An 18613-nucleotide genomic window follows, 5' to 3' on the forward strand; every position below is an offset into this window, starting at 1 on the left:
TTTTTGCTGGTTTTGGCCCTTACTGACTTTGTCTTCTGGCCATCCCTAGAAATTCCTAGCAAGCATAAGATGTAGCCTTAAAGGCCCCCAACAAATTCCATGGGTTTAATCAGATAATTTCAAAGAGGGCTTAGTTACCATCTCGCGAATAAACAGGGTGATTTGTTTTGCTGAGTGAGCAGTTTAGAAGGGCTTATAATTAAAGGACTTACTATAGTTTGACCAATATGTGGCAAATATTTTTCAGGCAGATATGCTAACTATATTTCTTTGTTTGGTAGCACAAACTTTCCAGAATCCAGTTGCCAATTTGAAGTACTATTTTCCTACTATAATCTTATTATCATAGGTGGAGCTGTTAGGTGAAGCTAATGTAGCCTAACAATTTCCGTTATAAGACCCTGATTTCAGCTATTCATGACTTCACCAGGATGTAACTGTTCAGGCTGAAATTAACATTCCTGTGGTGGGAAGAATACCTCAACAGCCCAACGCTGTTTAATTTCAGAAAGGGGAGCTATGCAAAAATGAGGAGGTTAGTTAAACTGAAATTAAAAGGTACAATGACTAGAGTGAAATCCCTGCAAACTGCATGGACACTTTTCAAAGACACCATAATAGAGGCCCAACTTAAATGTATACCCCAAATTAAAAAACACAGTAAAAAAACTAAAAAAGAGCCACTGTGGCTTAACAACCATGTAAAAGAAGCAGTGAGAGATAAAAAGGCATCTTTTAAAAAGTGGAAGTCAAATCCTAGTGAGGTAAATAGAAAGGAGCATAAACACTGCTAAATTAAGTGTAAAAATGTAATGAGAAAAGCCAGAAAGGAGTTTGAAGAACAGCTAGCCAAAAACTCAAAAGGTAATAACAAAAGGTTTTTAAGTACATCAGAAGCAGGAAGCCTGCTAAACAACCAGTGGGGCCCCAGGACGATGGAGATACAAAAGGAGCGCTTACAGACGATAAAGTCATCGCAGAGAAACTAAATGAATTCTTTGCTTCGGTCTTCATGGCTGAGGATGTTAGGGAGATTTCCAGACCTGAGCCATCTTTTGTAGGTGACAAATCTGAGGAATTGTCACAGATTGAAGTGTCACTAGAGGAGGTTTTGGGATTAATTGAGAAACTTAACAGTAACAAGTCACTGGGATCAGATGGCATTCTCCCAAGAGTTCTGAAAGAACTCAAATGTGAAATTGCGGAACTATTAACTATGGTTTGTAACCTGTCCTTTAAATCAGCTTCTGTACCCAATGACTGGAAGATAGCTAATGTAACGCCAATATTTAAAAAGGGCTCTAGAGGTGATCCCGGCAATTACAGACTAACGTCAGTACCGGGAAATTAGTTGAAACAATAGTAAAGAATAAAATTGTCAGACACATAGAAGATTATAAATTGTTGGGGAAAAGTCAACATGGTTTCTGTAAAGGGAGATCGTGTCTTACTAATCTATTAGAGTTCTTTGAAGGGGTCAACAAACATGTGGACAAGGGGGACCCAGTGGACATAGTGTACGTAGATTTCCAGAAAGCCTTTGACAAGGTCCCTCACCAAATGCTCTTATGTAAATTAAGTTGTCATGGGATAAGAGGGAAGATCCTTTCATGGATTGAGGACTGGTTAAAAGACAGGGAACAAAGGGTAGGAATAAATGGTAAATTTTCAGAATGGAGAGGAGTGTTCCCCAAGGTCAGTCCTAGGACCAATCCTGTTCAACTTATTCATAAATGATCTGGAGAAAGGGATAAACAGTGAGGTGGCAATTTTGCAGATGATACTAAACTGTTCAAGATAGTTAAGACCAAAGCAGACTGTGAAGAACTTCCAAAAGATCTCACAAAACTAAGTGATTGGGCAACAAAATGGCAAATGAAATTTCATGTGGATAAATGTAAAGTAATGCATATTGGAAAAAATAACCCCAACTATACATACAATATGATGGGGGCTAATTTAGCTACAAATAATCAGGAAAGAGATCTTTTTCCCATAATATAAGAACTAGGGGCCACCAAATGAAATTAATGGGTAGCAGGTTTAAAACAAATAAAAGGAAGTTGTTCTTCACACAATGAACAGTCAACCTGTGGAACTCCTTGCCTGAGGAGGTTGTGAAGGCTAGGACTATAACAGGGTTTAAAAGAGAACTGGATAAATTCATGGAGGTTAAGTCCATTAATGGCTATTAGCCAGGATGGGTAAGGAATGGTGTCCCTAGCCTCTGTTTGTCAGAGGGTGGAGATGGATGGCAGGAAAGAGATCACTAGATCATTACCTGTTAGGTTCACTCCCTCTGGGGCAGCTGGCGTTGGCCACTGTCGGTAGACAGGACACTGGGCTGGAGGGACGTTCTAATGTTCTTATGTCCAGTTGTCTAACTCAGGCTGATTTTTTTTTTAAGTTTCTGAGAATGAGATAATGGGAAAATATACTGTTTTTACTCATGTTAAATTCTTACAGTTGTTTCATTGAGAAACTCTAGTGTCTCCATGCTTTGGACCAGGGATTTAAAATTTGTCAGAAGGGTTGCCCTGGTGTCAAGGATCCTGTCCTTGTGAAAATCCATTCAAATTCAGGTAAATCATGAACCTCTGAAAATTACAGTTTGCACATGCTCAGTAAAGGGTTATTAGAACTCGGCAGCTAAATTCCATTTGCACCAATCATGCTCCCTCCTCCTACAGCTCCTGTTTATCAATTGGTCTGCACATGTGCTATCCCCACGGAATGACTGAGCATGCACCATCCTGGGGGCATCAGAGGCTGAGCAGCACTTTCCCTGCAATTTCTCCTCCCAGATGCCAGGGTCCACTGAGATACAAGGCATCAGAGCTGAGTAGAGAAACTTTCTCCCATACTGGCACGTAGGTGGAGCTAGAGCAGATGCCTGTCTCAGATGCAGAGGGGTGGAGGAGAAGAGAGGGGTAACAGGATGAAGAACTGTGGTGGGGGTGTTGAGAGGAACACAGAAGCTGAGGATGATCGGAATAGGGATAGAAGAGTTTATAACCACTAGAGAATTATCCCTTCCAGAACCTGGATCTGGATCCAGGATTCCTGAATCTCAATATTTCTTTGTGGTCAGCAAATAGCTGTGACACCCCACTGGCAAAAGATGTATTCCCTATCCGTCTAGTGACTGTTCCACGGAGAATGACAACTCACCACTTCTCTCAGTGACTCCATTACTCAAGTGATAGAGGATTGGGCTGTGGATCGAAAAGTCCCTGTCCTACTGATGTCCCATATGGGAACACAATGTGGCCCTACATGATGGACTTTCTGACTTCAGTTTTTGTAAAAACGTAGGAAATAGCATCCCAAGAAACCTATATTAAAAATGTTGATGTAGCCAAGCACTCAAATGTTAGGAAATGCCTGTATTAAGCTTGCCCGTTCAACCTTAATTCAGCCCCTTTGTTTGTATGCACTGTGATACTGTCTTCAATTACATGATCACATACTATTTTCTCACAGAAGCCCTGCCTCGTTCAGTACATAGGCTGTACTGGATCTGGGGATGAATCAGTTTTGTGTCGTAAATGAGGCTGTTCTCTGTAGGGATTCCTGCCTCATTTGTTGCAGAAATTGGCAGTGTATAGTGAGTGAGGCAGGGGATTTCAGGAAGACAGAAGTTGGTCTCATGGCTAATGCAGTTGAATTCATCCTGGAGAATTGGATTTTATCCCTAACTCTGCAACAGGGTTCTCATGTGGTGCTGGGCAAGTTACTTAAACCAAACTTTTCATAATTGGCCACTAATTTTGTATTGCTTGTTTTCTGAGTGCCCAACTTTAGGCACTGGGGCCCAGATTTGAAGACATGCCGAACACTCTCTGCTCCTGTTGAAGTCAGCGGGAGCTGTGCTTAGAACATATAAAGTGCTATAAAAATGTAAGTCCACTGAAAAATCAGGCCGTAGGTGTCTCAGAAAGCCACCAAAAATTAATAAGCAACTTTTGTCTTTAATCCATCTGTGCCTCAGTTTCCTCTGTTTGTGCAATGGGGACAAAATATACTTCAGAGAGGTATAGTGAAGATAAATTCATTAATATTTTTGTGACATTAACTATCTCTTCACTGACCTCCGTCCATCCTGTGCACTGAATGAGGCCAGGGTTCTGTGGATATAATAGTTTGTGATCAGAATATGCACAAAGGGGGCCAAATTAAGGTTGCACAGGCAACCTTAATTCTGGCATTTCCTAACTGTTGAGTGCTTGACATCACAACCTTAAAAATGTTATTTTAATGTAGCTTTTTATGTAGTATGTATTTTAGATTGAAATTACCTTTTGTCTGCACCTTAAGATGCTGTATGTTTGTTTGCTGTTCAGTCAAGGTACATTAATACAATACATGAATGTTTTTAAAGCAAATTACTGCAAGCACTACATATCTGCCACTGCAAGTGATGAAGACATTTCAATGATTTCTGCTGTTGAAATGGGTATATAAATATACCTGTTTCCACAACTTGACAGCAGCAAATGTCTGAGAGTTCTCCTATTGCTAGCTATGTCCCTTCCTCCCACCACATGCACACATACACACAAAAAGAGGAGGAGAAAACGAACGTTCATATAACACACGTCCTGTTATTGATTTTCACCCCAATCCACCCAGAGTCTTCTGTGCTGGAAATAATTAGACGGTGTGTACAAAGATGACACAAGAATCAGTTCAATGCCAGGTTGCCAAAAATGAAGACAAGGGCACTCAATGGTGTATAGCACTCTTTTTTTGGATGAATGTGCTTCCCATTTTGAGAAGCAGCTCAGTGGTGGTGATGTCACCCAGCCTCCTGTTCATTAAATGGTGTTAGCTTTATGCCTGTACAATTCCATTGCGGGGGCGGGGGGGAATACACACTTGGGTCGCAGCATCATTTTACAGGAGCTCTGCAATTAAAAAGAAAAGTCTATAAAATGTACAGTGTGAGTTCCATTCCAATTGCAAGCGTTTATTTCCTCTGATATATAATACACCTTATTTTTTACAGAGCATTCTTAACAAAGAGCATCACAAAACACTTTAGAAATGCTAAGAGGAAAAGAAGGTCCAAAGGCTGGCTTTGAAGAGAGGGAAGTGTTGTGGTGCTTTGGAGGGCAGGGAAGAAAATGTTCCAGACAGATGGGGCCGGATAAGCAAATGAGCAACTTCCAGCTGTGGACAATTGTAGGGAAGCCATGAAGCAGCAGCCGGGTTGGAAGAGTGGAATGAGGAGGTGGATATGAATCTAGAGTAAACCATCAGCAATCTTGAATTGAATTTAGGAAGTGAAGGTGATGTGAATGAGATTGTTTAGCAGGTCTCAGAATGTAGGAAGACTTTTATAAAAGGGATGATTGATAGCTGAGGTCAGAACCTGTTGATCACTGTATACACCCAAAAAGAAAAGGAGTACTAGTGGCAGCTTAGTTAACTACTTTTGGAAGTACTGTGAAAGGCAGAACAGACAAACTTAGAGATGGGAGAGGCAGTCAGAAGATAAAGTATTGGGTTTAGGTTGACATCAAGATTTCAAGAGGTATTCAATGATATTTTTGTAATTTTTAAACAGCAGTGAATCCAGCTGCTCTCAACAATGAGATTAACCAAGCGGAAAGCCTCAGCCTTTCAGGTTTCCCATCGTAGGCAGGCACTAGCGCTGCCTAAAAAAATGCTTTGCGCAATATGGCTGTAGAGCAGCTTCACTGCAGGAACTTCCTGTCTCTGAGCAGACCTCATTTCTGCAGGCCTTGCTGGGAATCTACTTCTGTTCTTCCTCTCTCCTACCATTCTCCGTCTACATCTACTACACCAGAGGAATCTCAGCAGCAGCCTGGTGAAAACTGTGTTCCGAGGTCTGCTCCATCATCACATGTGCACTGGCTCTGCTCCTGCCTGCCATGCTGCCAATGGCTTTGCCCACATGTGCTTGCCAGCTGGGAAGCTCCAACTTAACCCAGCCTGCCATGTCGTCTTCCGAGGGTGAGAAGGCCCTCGTGGGCCCCTCTATCTTTGATCTCCATGGACTCCCCTTTATGACTGGTGTTATTCTGAACCCTCCTTTGTAGCCCTGGGCCTCCTTCCTGGTTGCCTCTCCCCCATTTTGGCAATACTACTACTTTCCTTGCAAGGCTTCAGACACAGTTATGTTATCACAGATTTTCCTGTGTTCTGGGAGAGTCCTATATCAATGAGAATTCTGGGTTGAGGCAGGTTGACCCATACCAATTACGCCTCTCCTTTGCCTTGTAATAGGCTGGAGATCTTTCTTTTCTTGTGACATTTCCTTCTACTCCCTCCTCAGCTGCAGACCAAATTCTGACCAGTCTAACTTATGTAATTATTCTGTATTCATCACTGTAGAATGTGAATAATATCATTTCCTCTTTCTCCTCCCCCAGTAAAGGGAGGGCAAAATCCTCCTCTTTGTCCAAGAGCGCCAAGATCTCCTCCTCCTTTGATTCAGAATCCTTGTCCAAATGAGTGTCTAATTGTTAAATCCCTGGAAACTGAAGATACTTCTGTACTATGAGTTGGTGCTTTGAGATAGGAGAGCATATGTGGATATTTCTTGATGGAAAGCTAACTGGAAAAAGTGAGTTTTTATGATAGATTTGAAGAAGTGTTACATTTTTAGCCTACTAGAGGAGAGAATGCTGGTCTGTGAAACTGTGGAATAATTATTAATAGATTATTTATGTGTAGAAGAAAGAGGCTATAGGAACAAGAGATTTTTCTGGTGTAACATTTATGTACTTCTTATGAGTCAAACTCTCTTCTGCTTGGCTGCTAGGTATCCATTCTCTCCATTCTGATCCCACCTTAAAACACTTCTTCTGTGCAACCTACCATTAGATCAACTCTAATGTTGAGATATTTATGTTATCTATCTCATCTGTCTAAAAAAAATAGTTTCTCATCCCTCATTCCATTTTGATTTTGAACCTTATTGTTGGTCTATTTAAGCCATTTGCTCCATGAGTCTATGTCCTTCTTGGACATAGGACCAAGCACAGTGTTGATCACTATACTGATTTAAGTCAAACAGTTAAGCCAAAATAAAAAGAATTTGGTAATGCTCATTGTCACAGGTTCACATTTTCTTTTGTAGGTGCACAATGTCCAAACCAAAAATAGACTGTGTTGGAAGGAGTTTTCAGTTAAGAGTTATAATAGATGCATAATGTCTTAGCCATTGTGTTCTCATTACTTCATTACACAAAAGGAAAACCTGTAGAACAATCAGAGAGTAGAACTGAAATGAATTTTCTTAACTTAGCCTAGTAGTGGCTGAAGTATTAACAATAAACCAGAGCTACTGTAGTATAATTCAGATTTCAGTAATGTCCGTGTGCTGAGGAGATCTTAAGCTCATGGACACAGAACACTAGCACAGAGTCTGATCTCCTGTAACCCATCTGTCTTGAGAAGGCCCACAGGCTAATGTTTCAGGAGGATATTATTTCTGGAACAGTGTTAGTGATTCACATTGCTTTTGTTGGTTCATAATTTATATTTTTAAATTATGTATTGCACTCATTTAGGGGATCAATTCAGGAAAGCACTTAAGCACGTGTTTAGGTGCCTTATTGAATAGGGGCCTTAAGAGTTTGAACCTGGTATTGATTCCACTGAAGTCAATGGGAGGTTTGCCATTTACTTCAATAGAAGCAGGATCAGGCCTGTAGCAGATAAAGGATTTGTGTATCTTATGACTTTTGGGAGCATAAATATTACACACACCATCCAAAATCATAGTAATGTAGACCTTGTTATTGCTAAAATCAAATCATGTTGCTTTAGATTTCATATAATAAGATTAAATTGAATCAAATTCTTGTATGTCTTTTCTTCTGTAGTTTGGCTTTGCATCCTCGGAAAGACATTGTGGTAACTGCAAGTGATGACCGCCTCTGGAAGATGTGGGCCTTTCCTAATGGGAACATCATTATGACAGGCGAAGGGCACACTGATTGGCTTTCTGGCTGCTGCTTCCATCCAAGGTTAGTACAAACAGTACCCTCAACCAGCGCTAATCCCTTCTGGGGAAGTGCTTGTTTGCCTTTTCGTCCCTTGGTGGCTTGCTTTGATGACTTTCTATTCTCAGTGTAACCCTGTGCTCTCTGCTGAATTTCCAAACATGTAGATAAACGTTCCTTTGGCTTTCACTGTGTTGACTTAAGATTGATTGCTCTGGATATTTTGTACGCCCCAAACTTGGTGCACATGTCGGTGCATCGAACAAATAGTACTGAGCTTTTTAAGTCTAGCTGTGTTCATTCTCTGTGTGTCCCTGCACCGTGACAAACATTGCGTGTTCTTTAGTTGTATAGCACAGTTGACTTCCTTGTATTAATCATTTTTGTGGATCTTATTTAAAATATTTAAATTTCCCTAAGGAATAGGTGTGTGGGCTTCTCCCCAACCCTTTTATAGAAAGTCAAATGATTTTGCAGACAAAGTAATGTTCAGAACAGGAAACAGTCATAAGCTACTGAAATAGTCCAAAAATATTTAGTTAATGGTTATTTTGTAGAAAAATGTAATTTAATTGTACTCTGGAAAACTTAGCTTTTCATCTCCTGAGGTTGGAGATGTACACAGTAAAATGATTTTGCATCAGATGTATGTTGTAAACCATGGCTTGCAGTTGTAGTTAGAGCTCTTTGTATTTTAACATAGTGAATATCTGCTTGACTCCGCAGCCCAAATTTTAACTTAAAGCCTTATTAAGCCTCCAAATCTGCATTTTTTTTCATTGCGAGGCACTATCTATGCTGTTCTTCAGAAGTAATTTTAAAAAAAATCTTTTTAATTTCAAAGCTTCTGTTGGCTTCTCATATGTTAATTTAATCTTAAAAAAGAAAAAGAAGTAGTAGTACTCTTTTAAGCCTCAGTGCAGGAATGCATCCCAATTTGTGAGAGAACTTGAAGTATGTGCTTAATTTTCAGGTTGTACCATTTTTTTCAGTGGGACTTGCATACGTGCTTGTGTGCTTTCCTGAAATGGGTTATTATTGAGTAAGATGGAAAGTTGCAGACTTGATCCTGCATTTCCTTATGTACCCAAAATTCCCCTTGCCTTAACTGGGAGTTTCAGGTGCACAAGTAATGTAGGTTCGGACACTAAATATGGTGCCTTTGTTTCAGAATACCCTCCTAATACTTAGAGGCAGTACGATGTATCAAAGGGGCATCGCTCTGATATTTGAATGAATTAAAAATGTAGGTGGGGGAGGCAAGGGAAGGGAGGAAGAATGGGAAGCTGGGTCTTCCATTTCCCTAAATACTACAGAAGACTTTTTTTTTCTTCAATGAATGGCAGCTCAGGTTGCATTGAACATAGGAGCCTGCAGTACATTCCATATCAAACTTATAGATAAACAGAACACTGCCATCCTCTCACCTCTTATGAACATCAAACTCCTCCCTGAGAACAGAAAATACAATTAGAAAAGCATGCTATCACTTATAAGGCTGCTGGGCATACTAATCAGATTTTGATAATGCGTTGTTACCATGACACCGATGACTCAGATTCAAAAAAGGAAAAAAAAATCTCATTAGTCTTTGACCAGCAGACAGTCCTTTCAATAGGCCTCCCAGTCTCTCATTCAATTATTGAAATTTAAAATGAGCAAGGTACATCATTATTCACTTGCAATATGAATTTACTCTGGCTGAATGCGATATAAAGAGTAAACGAAATGCTGCTACAGTATGCGCCTGCTGTTAATGGATGAAATAAATATAATGGGACAAAATACATTTAATCGGTCTTTTTTTCAGTTTAGGGCTTCTACACATCAGATGTTTGAGATGTGAAATTAACAAGATGTAAGTGGAAAGTTCTTGTACAGGGTGTCACGATTAAAATGTAGACATTCATTAGTTTAATTTTTATTTGCATGAATAAATGGTTTATTCACAGAGGAGGTTGAGAGGAAGGGTATTCCCGTAGGAAGGCTACTCAGTGGGGATTCAAAGACCAGGGTTCAATTCCCTATTCATCCACTAACTTCCTGTGTGACTTGAGGCATGTAATTTAATTGCTCTTTGCTTTGGTTCCCCACCTGTAACATGGGGATAATAACTACTTTCTCACACCCTTGTCTGTCTTGTCTATTAAGATTTTAAGGTCTTCAGTGAAGGCACTGTCTCTTATAATAATATTAGACAATGCCTAGCACAATGGGGCCTAACCTGGCTGGTTCCATAATACAAATGAATAATAATCTATCTTTATAAGATATTAAAAACAAAGCTCTCTTACATTTTTAAAGGCTCAATTCTGTTAGAACTTGGGTTTCCTTTTCATAAGACAAGAGTTTTGCTACAAACAAAAGGAATAAACATTCTACGTCAAGTAGTGTCTCTGTGGGTGTCCACTAAAGGTGCATATGTGCCTCTTGAACCCTTGATCTGAGATTTTCCATGAGCAGTGTTTCATCAGCCGCACATGCTCCCTATGCCTTCACCAGACCTGCTAAATCGACACCACTGCATGAATCACAGCAGTGCCAATTTAGCCAAAATTGTGCTACACAACAATAGACTATATAAGGATGAGAGGGCAAACTGCCCTCAGTTCCTGCTCATCTGCATCAGCCTGAGGCAGACTCTTAGTGTGTTTGCTTTGAGCGTGCCTCGACTATCTTGTATTCAGATTTTCCTGTAGTAGTTTGTTTAGGATTAGTTAATATAGGTAGTTGTTAGTGATAGTTATAGTCAGTTAAAGATAAGTAGTGAGAGGATTGTTTTGTTCCTCTCCTTTCCCTTGGGAAGCCTTACTCTCCTGGCAGGGTGTGCCTGGCTCACCATATTTTAAACACTGCCTCTTGTTGAGAGGCTACACCTATGAACAACAACCCCTCTCAGGGCTTGTCTATACTTTTGGCTAAATTGGCACTGCTGTGATTCATGCAGTGGTGTCGATTTAGCAGGTCTGGTGAAGGCAAGGTAAGTCGATGGCAGAGCGCTCTCCTGTCAACGTCTGTACTCCACCTTCCCGAGAGGCAGAAGGTAAGTTAGAGGGAGAGTGTCTCCTGTTGACATAGCACAGTGTAGAAATCTCTGTAAGTTGATCTAAGTTATGTCGACTTCAGTTACATAACTGAAGTAGCGTAACTTAGGTCGACTTACAGCTTTCGTGTAGACCAGCCCTAAGTGTGTCCATTGCTGCAGGGAGTCCCACATCTCCCAGAAGTGCAACTTCTGCTTGGCCCTCAAATCCCAAGCAAGGAAGAATAGGGAGATTAAACTCAGATTCTTGATGATGGAATGCTCCCTTCAACCAACTTCTGAGTCAGGTCAGGAGACCCCCGTCCTGTACTTCTGTCTCCAGATAGATCCAGTTCCCCTTCAGCCTTGGTGGAGGCTTTCCCTAAGAAAGTAAAGACTTTGGAGGCTTCATGGAAAACTTCCAAAAAGAGGGGTGCAGACTCTCTTCTTAAGGAGCCAGTTCTGAACAAGCCCAAGTCACCTGCCAGATCAATGGTCTTTGAAGCCTTGACCTCTGGGCTTGGTACCATTGAATCATGGGACTCCTCATCCAGTACCAGCAGGGCCAGAAAGTCCCAGAACTCAAAGGAGAGACATGGCTCCAACAGGGCCTCAGTACCCTCTACCAAGGACAAGGAGGGCAAGCATAAGCACGATGGATTGGAACTGTTGGGCTCAGCCCTGCCATTGGTGCCTACCATTTGGCACCCTCAGTACCAAACAAGCAATGGCACCAGATACCATCAGTGCATAGCCGCCCCTCCCCAATCAATGGTACCATCGGCTTCACCTACTGCATCCTTGGCTACTGCCTCAGTACCAATCCTGTATTTGGTACCACAAGAGTTCAGATACACTAAGGATCTGTCTGTAATAGACAAACCTGGAGTCTCCGCTCCTCATGGGTATTGACCACCTCTTGGTACCGAGACCCTGATCTCCAGACAGCCACTGTCCTCTGGTACTTCAGGACTCTGCACCCTTTTCTGCAGGTGCTCTTCTGTTGGACAATATTGAGGATAAAGGAAACATCCGGTCAGTCTCTTCTATTTCTGTTCAGGGTTTTCCAACCTCACCTTTCAGGAACCCATTCTTTGAAAGTCATAGGGAAGATGGCGCTCATCAGCAAGGGTGGAGGAACCAATGCTGCATGCCATCCCAACATGGGCCCCCTGAATGGGATTGCGGGGCTGCCTATCGGCAGCAATTTGCCAGACCACTGCTAGTGTGTCATAAGGAGGCTAGAGTCTTACAGTATTCTCCTCCCTAACCAGGTCCCATGATAGGAGGAGACATTTGAAGAGCAGGAGGCCAAGGTGGATTAAGAAGCCACCTCTAAAACACCTGTTTCATCCTCTGCTCCAGACAAGGCTGTTATGCCTCTGCCGTCTTTCATGGCCAACAATTTTTGGAAATTTCAAGATCTCATAAAGGGGGTGGCTGATGCTCTTGAAATTGCACTCAAATAAGTCAAGTATTCACAGCACAAACTGTTGAATATCCTGCAGTCAGGAACACCATCCATGGTGGTGTCACTCATTAATGAGGTGTTCCTGGATCCAGCTAACACTGTATGGCAAGCACCTGTTACTATTCTATTATCACATAAACAGCCAGATAAGAAGTATTATGTTCCCTCTAAGGACTCTGACTTTTTGTTCTCCCATCCTCTACCTAACTCCCTGGTGGTGAATGTGGTAAATGAGCGGGGTAAGCAACACTTCACCAAGTTTACCCATGTCAAGCTGTCTGGAGCTCACGAACATGAATGCCAAACTCAGGGCAGATTGTTACAAACCAAGGCACCAACCCCAAACTGGTTATGTGGCATATAATTAGATTTCACCAACCAACCAAGTATCAAGTGTGAACTCCTCAAGTACTGCAACTGCTTTAACATGGAGTCTCAGTCAGTCCCCTTGGGTACTCTGGTCTATCCTGCCACCCAGGCAAGACTGCCTTTGTGATAGATGGTCCCTTTGCCCAAAAAAATCAGGTTATTCCCAGTCCCAAAGGACCAGTCACTTACCCCAGGTCAATTGTATCTTAGATCTCTCATCAAAGACAACACTTGTAGCCAATCCTATGTTAAACTAACTAAAGGTTTATTGACTAGAAAAAAGAAATTAGAGTTATTTACAAGGTTAAAACAGATAAATTTACACACACATGAGTTACAGTTTTAGGTTCCAAGAGGTGAGAGTAGCTGCTATGTATACAAGCTCTACATGTCCTTTAGGGCTAACCCAAACTAAGCAGTTTGGGGATCCCTTGCTTATGCTTAGAAATATTGCCCTCTCTGAATTCCAAGCAGCATAGTAATGATAATTTCTCTTTATCAGGGATTTTTAGTCCATTCCCTCAGCATTCAAGCAGTGGTGGATGAGGGCTTGTACGTGTACCCTGTTCATGGCTGTGGGGGAAACAATCAACAAAGTCTTTTGTCCACTGATGTTCCACAGTGCTTTGTCTAGTATCTATAGGCCTTCTTTTGTTGGGAGGAGATGACACTGCTTGTGTTAAACTAGGATTTCACGCTTTGTAATACTTCTCTTCTGACTGTGGAGGTTTACAGTTTTAGCAAACATTTTTATAGCTACAGAGAAAACACTTAAATGTTACCTTATAGCATGGGACATAGATGTTATAAGTAAGATTAATACATGCAGCATCCTATAAGTATTTCATAAAGACAAACCACATTCTTATAACTCTAAAATTGATCCACCAAATTCCCAGGAAAGACATACATTCCAGAGAAACAGGGCTGTTCACCTAGTCATCTTCAAAGCAGCAGTTTTGATGGGTCATGGGTTTGAATCCTCCCGCAGAGCTGGTTTTACAGCGGCATCCAGTTGCCCACATCCTCTAGCTTTGGAAACTACCTTTCCTATTTCCAACATGCTTGGAGGCAGATTGTTACAGACAAGTGGCTCATAAAGGCTGTAGCATCGGGCTATAACATCCATTTTATGTCCCTCCCTCCCATCCACCCCTTTTCCCTGTCTTTCTTCAGAGACCCCTCTCATGAGCTTTTATTGAGACTAAAAGTGAATTCTCTCCTTTGATTAGGAGCAATAAAGTCAGACCCATCTCTTTACAAGGGCAAAGGGTTTTACTCACAGTATTTGCTTGTCCTGGGGAATGGTGGAGGATGAAGACTGATTTTGGAGCTAAGACTTATAAACAAGTATGTAAAGTCTCGAAAGTTCTGGATGGTGACTCTGTCAGCTATAATTCCTTCACTGGAGAAAGGACATTGATTTTTGTGCCTTTACCTACCAGATGCCTATATTTCATATAACGGTACACCCAATGCATAGGCAATACCTACGATTCATTATAGGCCAGGATCATTTCCAACAGGGAGTTCTTCCCTTCAGCCTTTTTTTGCCCCCCAACGGTGTTCTTAAAAGTCCTGGTGGTGGTGGCTGCTTACCTGCAATGAGAAGTGGTCCTAATCTTCCCATACATCGATGACTGGCTACTCAAGAGCCATTCCTATGAAGCAGTGATATCTTCCATCCAGATGGCTCTGGCTCTGTTCCAGGAGTTGGGTCTGTAGCTGAATGTAGAAAAATCCACATTAACCCCAGTACAGCAAATACAGTTTTTGGGTCATCTTTGCAGTCATTGACAGCCAGGGCCTACCTTCCCTTAGACAGATTCATAACATTGTACTTCTTCTTTGGGCAATTCAGGGGAGACCTTGAACCACAATAAGGAACTGTCTTCAGCTCCTGGGACACATGGCAGCTTGCACCTTCATGACTGGTCATGCCTTCTCTTCTTCCAGGGTTGCCTCAGGACGACCTATTCTCACACCTTGGACAGACAGATGACTTTTCCTTTACACGTGACAAACTCCATAGATAGGTAGAAAGATCAATTCAACATCTGTGAAGATGTACCTTTTTGTTGCCCAGCTCCACCATTAACTCTATCAACAGATGCATCACTTTTGGGATGGGAATCTCACCTCAATGCCCTCACAACTCAAGAAGACGGACAACTCAAGAAACCAGTCTCCACATCAATCTGTTGAACTCAGGGCTGTCAGGAATTCCTGCCTCCATTTCCTACCCCTCATTGGGGCAAATCAATCAGGATCATGCCATACAAACTATTCTGCATGTTCTATATCAACAAGCAGTGGGGAGCAAGATCCCCCACCCTGTGCACCAAAGCCATGAAACTGGAACTGATGCATAGCTCATCAGATTGAAATTTCATCACTCTATCTCCCAGGTATTCAGAACATCACAACCAATTTTCTCAGCAGGAGCATTTCCCAGGACTAGGAACGAAAGCTAAACTCACAAATTCTCCACAGTATATTTGAAAGGTGGGGACTCCCAGAGGTGGATCTCTTTGCCACCACCAGGAACAAATAGTGTCCTCTGTTCTACTCAGGAGGAGATCTAGGCCACCAGTCTTTGGTAGATGCCTTTCTCCTGCCTTGGATGAAGGGTCCACTCTATGCTTTCCTCCAACACTGCTAATACTAAGGGTGATGAATAAGATTGGACCGGACAAAGCCAGAATTATCCCTAATAGTACCAATCTGGTGGAGACACTTGCATGCTCCACCTTTGTGTCCAACAGCCATTCAAGCTTCTGACTTTTCCTCACCCCCGCCCTCAGGTCAGGTGCTTCACCCCAATCTAGGGGTTCTCCTTGGGGCCTGGATCCTCAGTGTTCTCAGAGTTAAAATCTTCCTGCTCTATGGAAGTGCAGCTGGTGTTACTGAACAGTAAGAAATGAGTCAACACAAATTACTTACCTGCAGAAATAGAAGAGATTCTTCCTTTGGTGACATTGCCACTGTCTGGTGCCTGCATCTGTGTCACTCTGTCATCCCGCATTACCTGCTAGATCAAAATAAATCAGGGTTATCAGTTAGTTCGATTAAGACCCTCTTGTCTACAGTATCAACCTTTCATCCTCCAGCAGAAGGGTTCTCCATATTTCCTCACCCTGTGTCATCAAGGTTCATTAATGATTTGCGGTATCTCTGCCCCCAGATTAGGGACCCCACTCCCACTTGGGACCTCAATTTGGTACTTAAATACCTCATGAGACCTCCATTCATACCAATGGCAACCTGCTCTCTGCTCCACTTATCTGCGAAGACTGCCTTTTTAGTAGTTATCACATTGGCCCAGGGGGTTTGGGAAATTGGGGGCCTTGATGGCAGATCTCCCCTTTATTGTGTTCTTCAAGAATAAGGTTTCCTTATGCTGACACCTCAAATTCTTACCTAAGATACTATCAGAATTTCATCTTAACCAATCCATTCACCTACTATTCTTCCCAAAACTGCATAGCTCTCTGCAGGAGACCTGTTTCCATGCCTTAGACATTAGAAGGGCATTGGTCAAGCAGGTAGAACCAAACAGAATTTCAGAAGTCACCAAGACTGTTTATTTTCATCACAGGTAGATCCAAGGGGTCCACAGTCTCTTGTCAGAGACTATTGAGGTGGATATCTGGGTGTATTATCATTTGTTATTATGCAGCAGCATTCTTCCCTCCTCTCCCCGAAAGGGTGATAGCATGTTCTACCAGATCATAACCACATCCACAACATTACTTTAGAACTCATCAGTGTCTGAGATATGTAGGGCCATCACATAGGCTTCAGTATATACATTTTCTAAACATTATGTTTTGATCCATGCTACCAGATCTGATGTGGCACTTGATTCTGCAGTACTATCTTCAGTTCTAGACTCAGCTCTGAAGCTCCCTCCTCCCTCTGGGGATCCTGCTTGGAAGTCACCTGAAGAGCAGAACCAATGGGGATGCTACCTGAAGAAAAAGAGGTTACTCCCCTTGTATAGTAACTGCGGTTCTTAGAGATGTGTCCCACTACAGATGCTCCACTATCCACTCTCCTTCCCCTCTGCTTTAGACTGTTTTCTATGGGATGTTCAGGTGGAGAAGAAACTAAGGGTGGTTTGTCCATGCATCCCTATATAACCTTGGTTTCCAGCACAAGGAGGCATAGGGAGCCATGTGCAGGCCAAAAGGACACTGCTAATGGAAAATCTCCAATCAAGGCACATGCATACCTGAAGGGGAACACTCATAGGAATCAGAGTAACAGCCGTGTTAGTCTGTATTCGCAAAAAGAAAAGGAATACTTGTGGCACCTTAGAGACTAACCAATAAGTGAGCTGTAGCTCACGAAAGCTTATGCTCAAATAAATTGGTTAGTCTCTAAGGTGCCACAAGTACTCCTTTTCTTTTTACTCATAGGAATATGCATCTTAAAGAACCACAGTTATTGCACAAGGTGAGTAACCTTTTCCTCTAGATCTTTACACAGTTTGTACTAGGAAAACTACAAACATTTTTTTAAAAGCCTTTGGTCTATTGCTATTGTATTATTTCTGTATGTCAACGTGTCATTGGCTTGCTTAATTCTTTTCTGAAGTTTGTATTTTTTCTATGAAATTTTATTTTAGGGCTGAGCATAAGGATTTTTCTACTAACCACAATTTATTGCTGGCCATTAGTTGCCTGGTACAGTACAGGCGAGATTGTCTTTCACAAAAGGCCTTCAAAACAAAGCCAAAAAATCCAGTATGAAATTTAGGAGTCGTAGAGAATTTGCCCCAAGGGCCAGATTCAATAAAAGCTTCATCTGGTGTCTCAGCAATGCCATGCAAGCTCTGAACTGTAATTGAAATTAATAGAACACTTTCCTTTGTACTCACCTAAAATCCCATTCAGTGCCAGAATACTATGGGAAAAAATTATGGGGCTTAAAAATATTTACTAACCATATTGTTGAGTTCCTATGGCAATTTTATATTTTATGGCAGACACAGAGAATGCTTGTTTTGTATTATTCCCTACAGAAATCTTGGAAATTGCTGCCTTTCAACTTACAGCTAATGTAACCTTGAGAAGAATCTGTTCTGACCTTTAAATTATCTTTCATAAAGCAAAGTTGCACAGTCCTCTGGTACAGCTTTTCACCAGTCTTAAATATCTGGAAAGGGAAAGAATTGGAACAGTCTCTACACAAGTGAAAAAACAGAACATAGCTTATTGGTAGAGCAGTGTGGAAAAAAAATCATTCCGAGTTGACCAGAAACAACAAAAAAATCATTTTTTTCACTGACCCTACGAAGAAGAAGAAGAATTAGAAGAATTAGAATTAGAATTGTTTTGGATTGAATGAAATGTTTCAATTTTTTCATCTTTTTTTTTCAACTGGCAAAATTCGGCAAATTTGGAAAATATTTTCATTGACCTGAATCTGCAAGTTTTGGTGAAAAAAAATTTATGACCAAAAATTTTCACCCAGCTCTGCTTATTGACCAAAGTTTGGATGCAAAATAGAATTGAATTTTCTTTCCAGTACTAATCTAAATCAAACTACTGTTTGACTCTGAAGCCATCTTGACTGAAGCTGTATTCTTATTAACTGGGTAAGAATTTCACTGATAACAATCTCATATTTAAAATAATTCCCTTGGAAAACGAGGTATAATGACAAACCTATTTTGATCACTACATCATTTCATGTGCACCATAGATATCCATATATGATAACAGCTATACTGACTGACAAACCAGGGGCTTCCAGAACTAAAACCATGAA

General features: G+C 41.4%; 1 protein-coding gene across 2 annotated transcripts in view; it reads left to right on the forward strand.

The window, feature by feature from the left end:
- Positions 1–18613, forward strand: part of SPAG16 (sperm associated antigen 16) — a 711557-nt gene that overhangs the window by 383174 nt on the left and 309770 nt on the right. For both annotated transcript variants that reach the window (XM_074968104.1, XM_074968105.1), the window contains exon 11: positions 7857–8000. In XM_074968104.1, the coding sequence (XP_074824205.1) occupies positions 7857–8000 (144 nt within the window). The remainder of the gene's footprint in view (positions 1–7856; positions 8001–18613) is intronic.

The sequence above is a fragment of the Natator depressus genome, chromosome 11, assembly GCF_965152275.1.
Source record: "Natator depressus isolate rNatDep1 chromosome 11, rNatDep2.hap1, whole genome shotgun sequence".
NCBI lineage: Eukaryota > Metazoa > Chordata > Testudines > Cheloniidae > Natator > Natator depressus.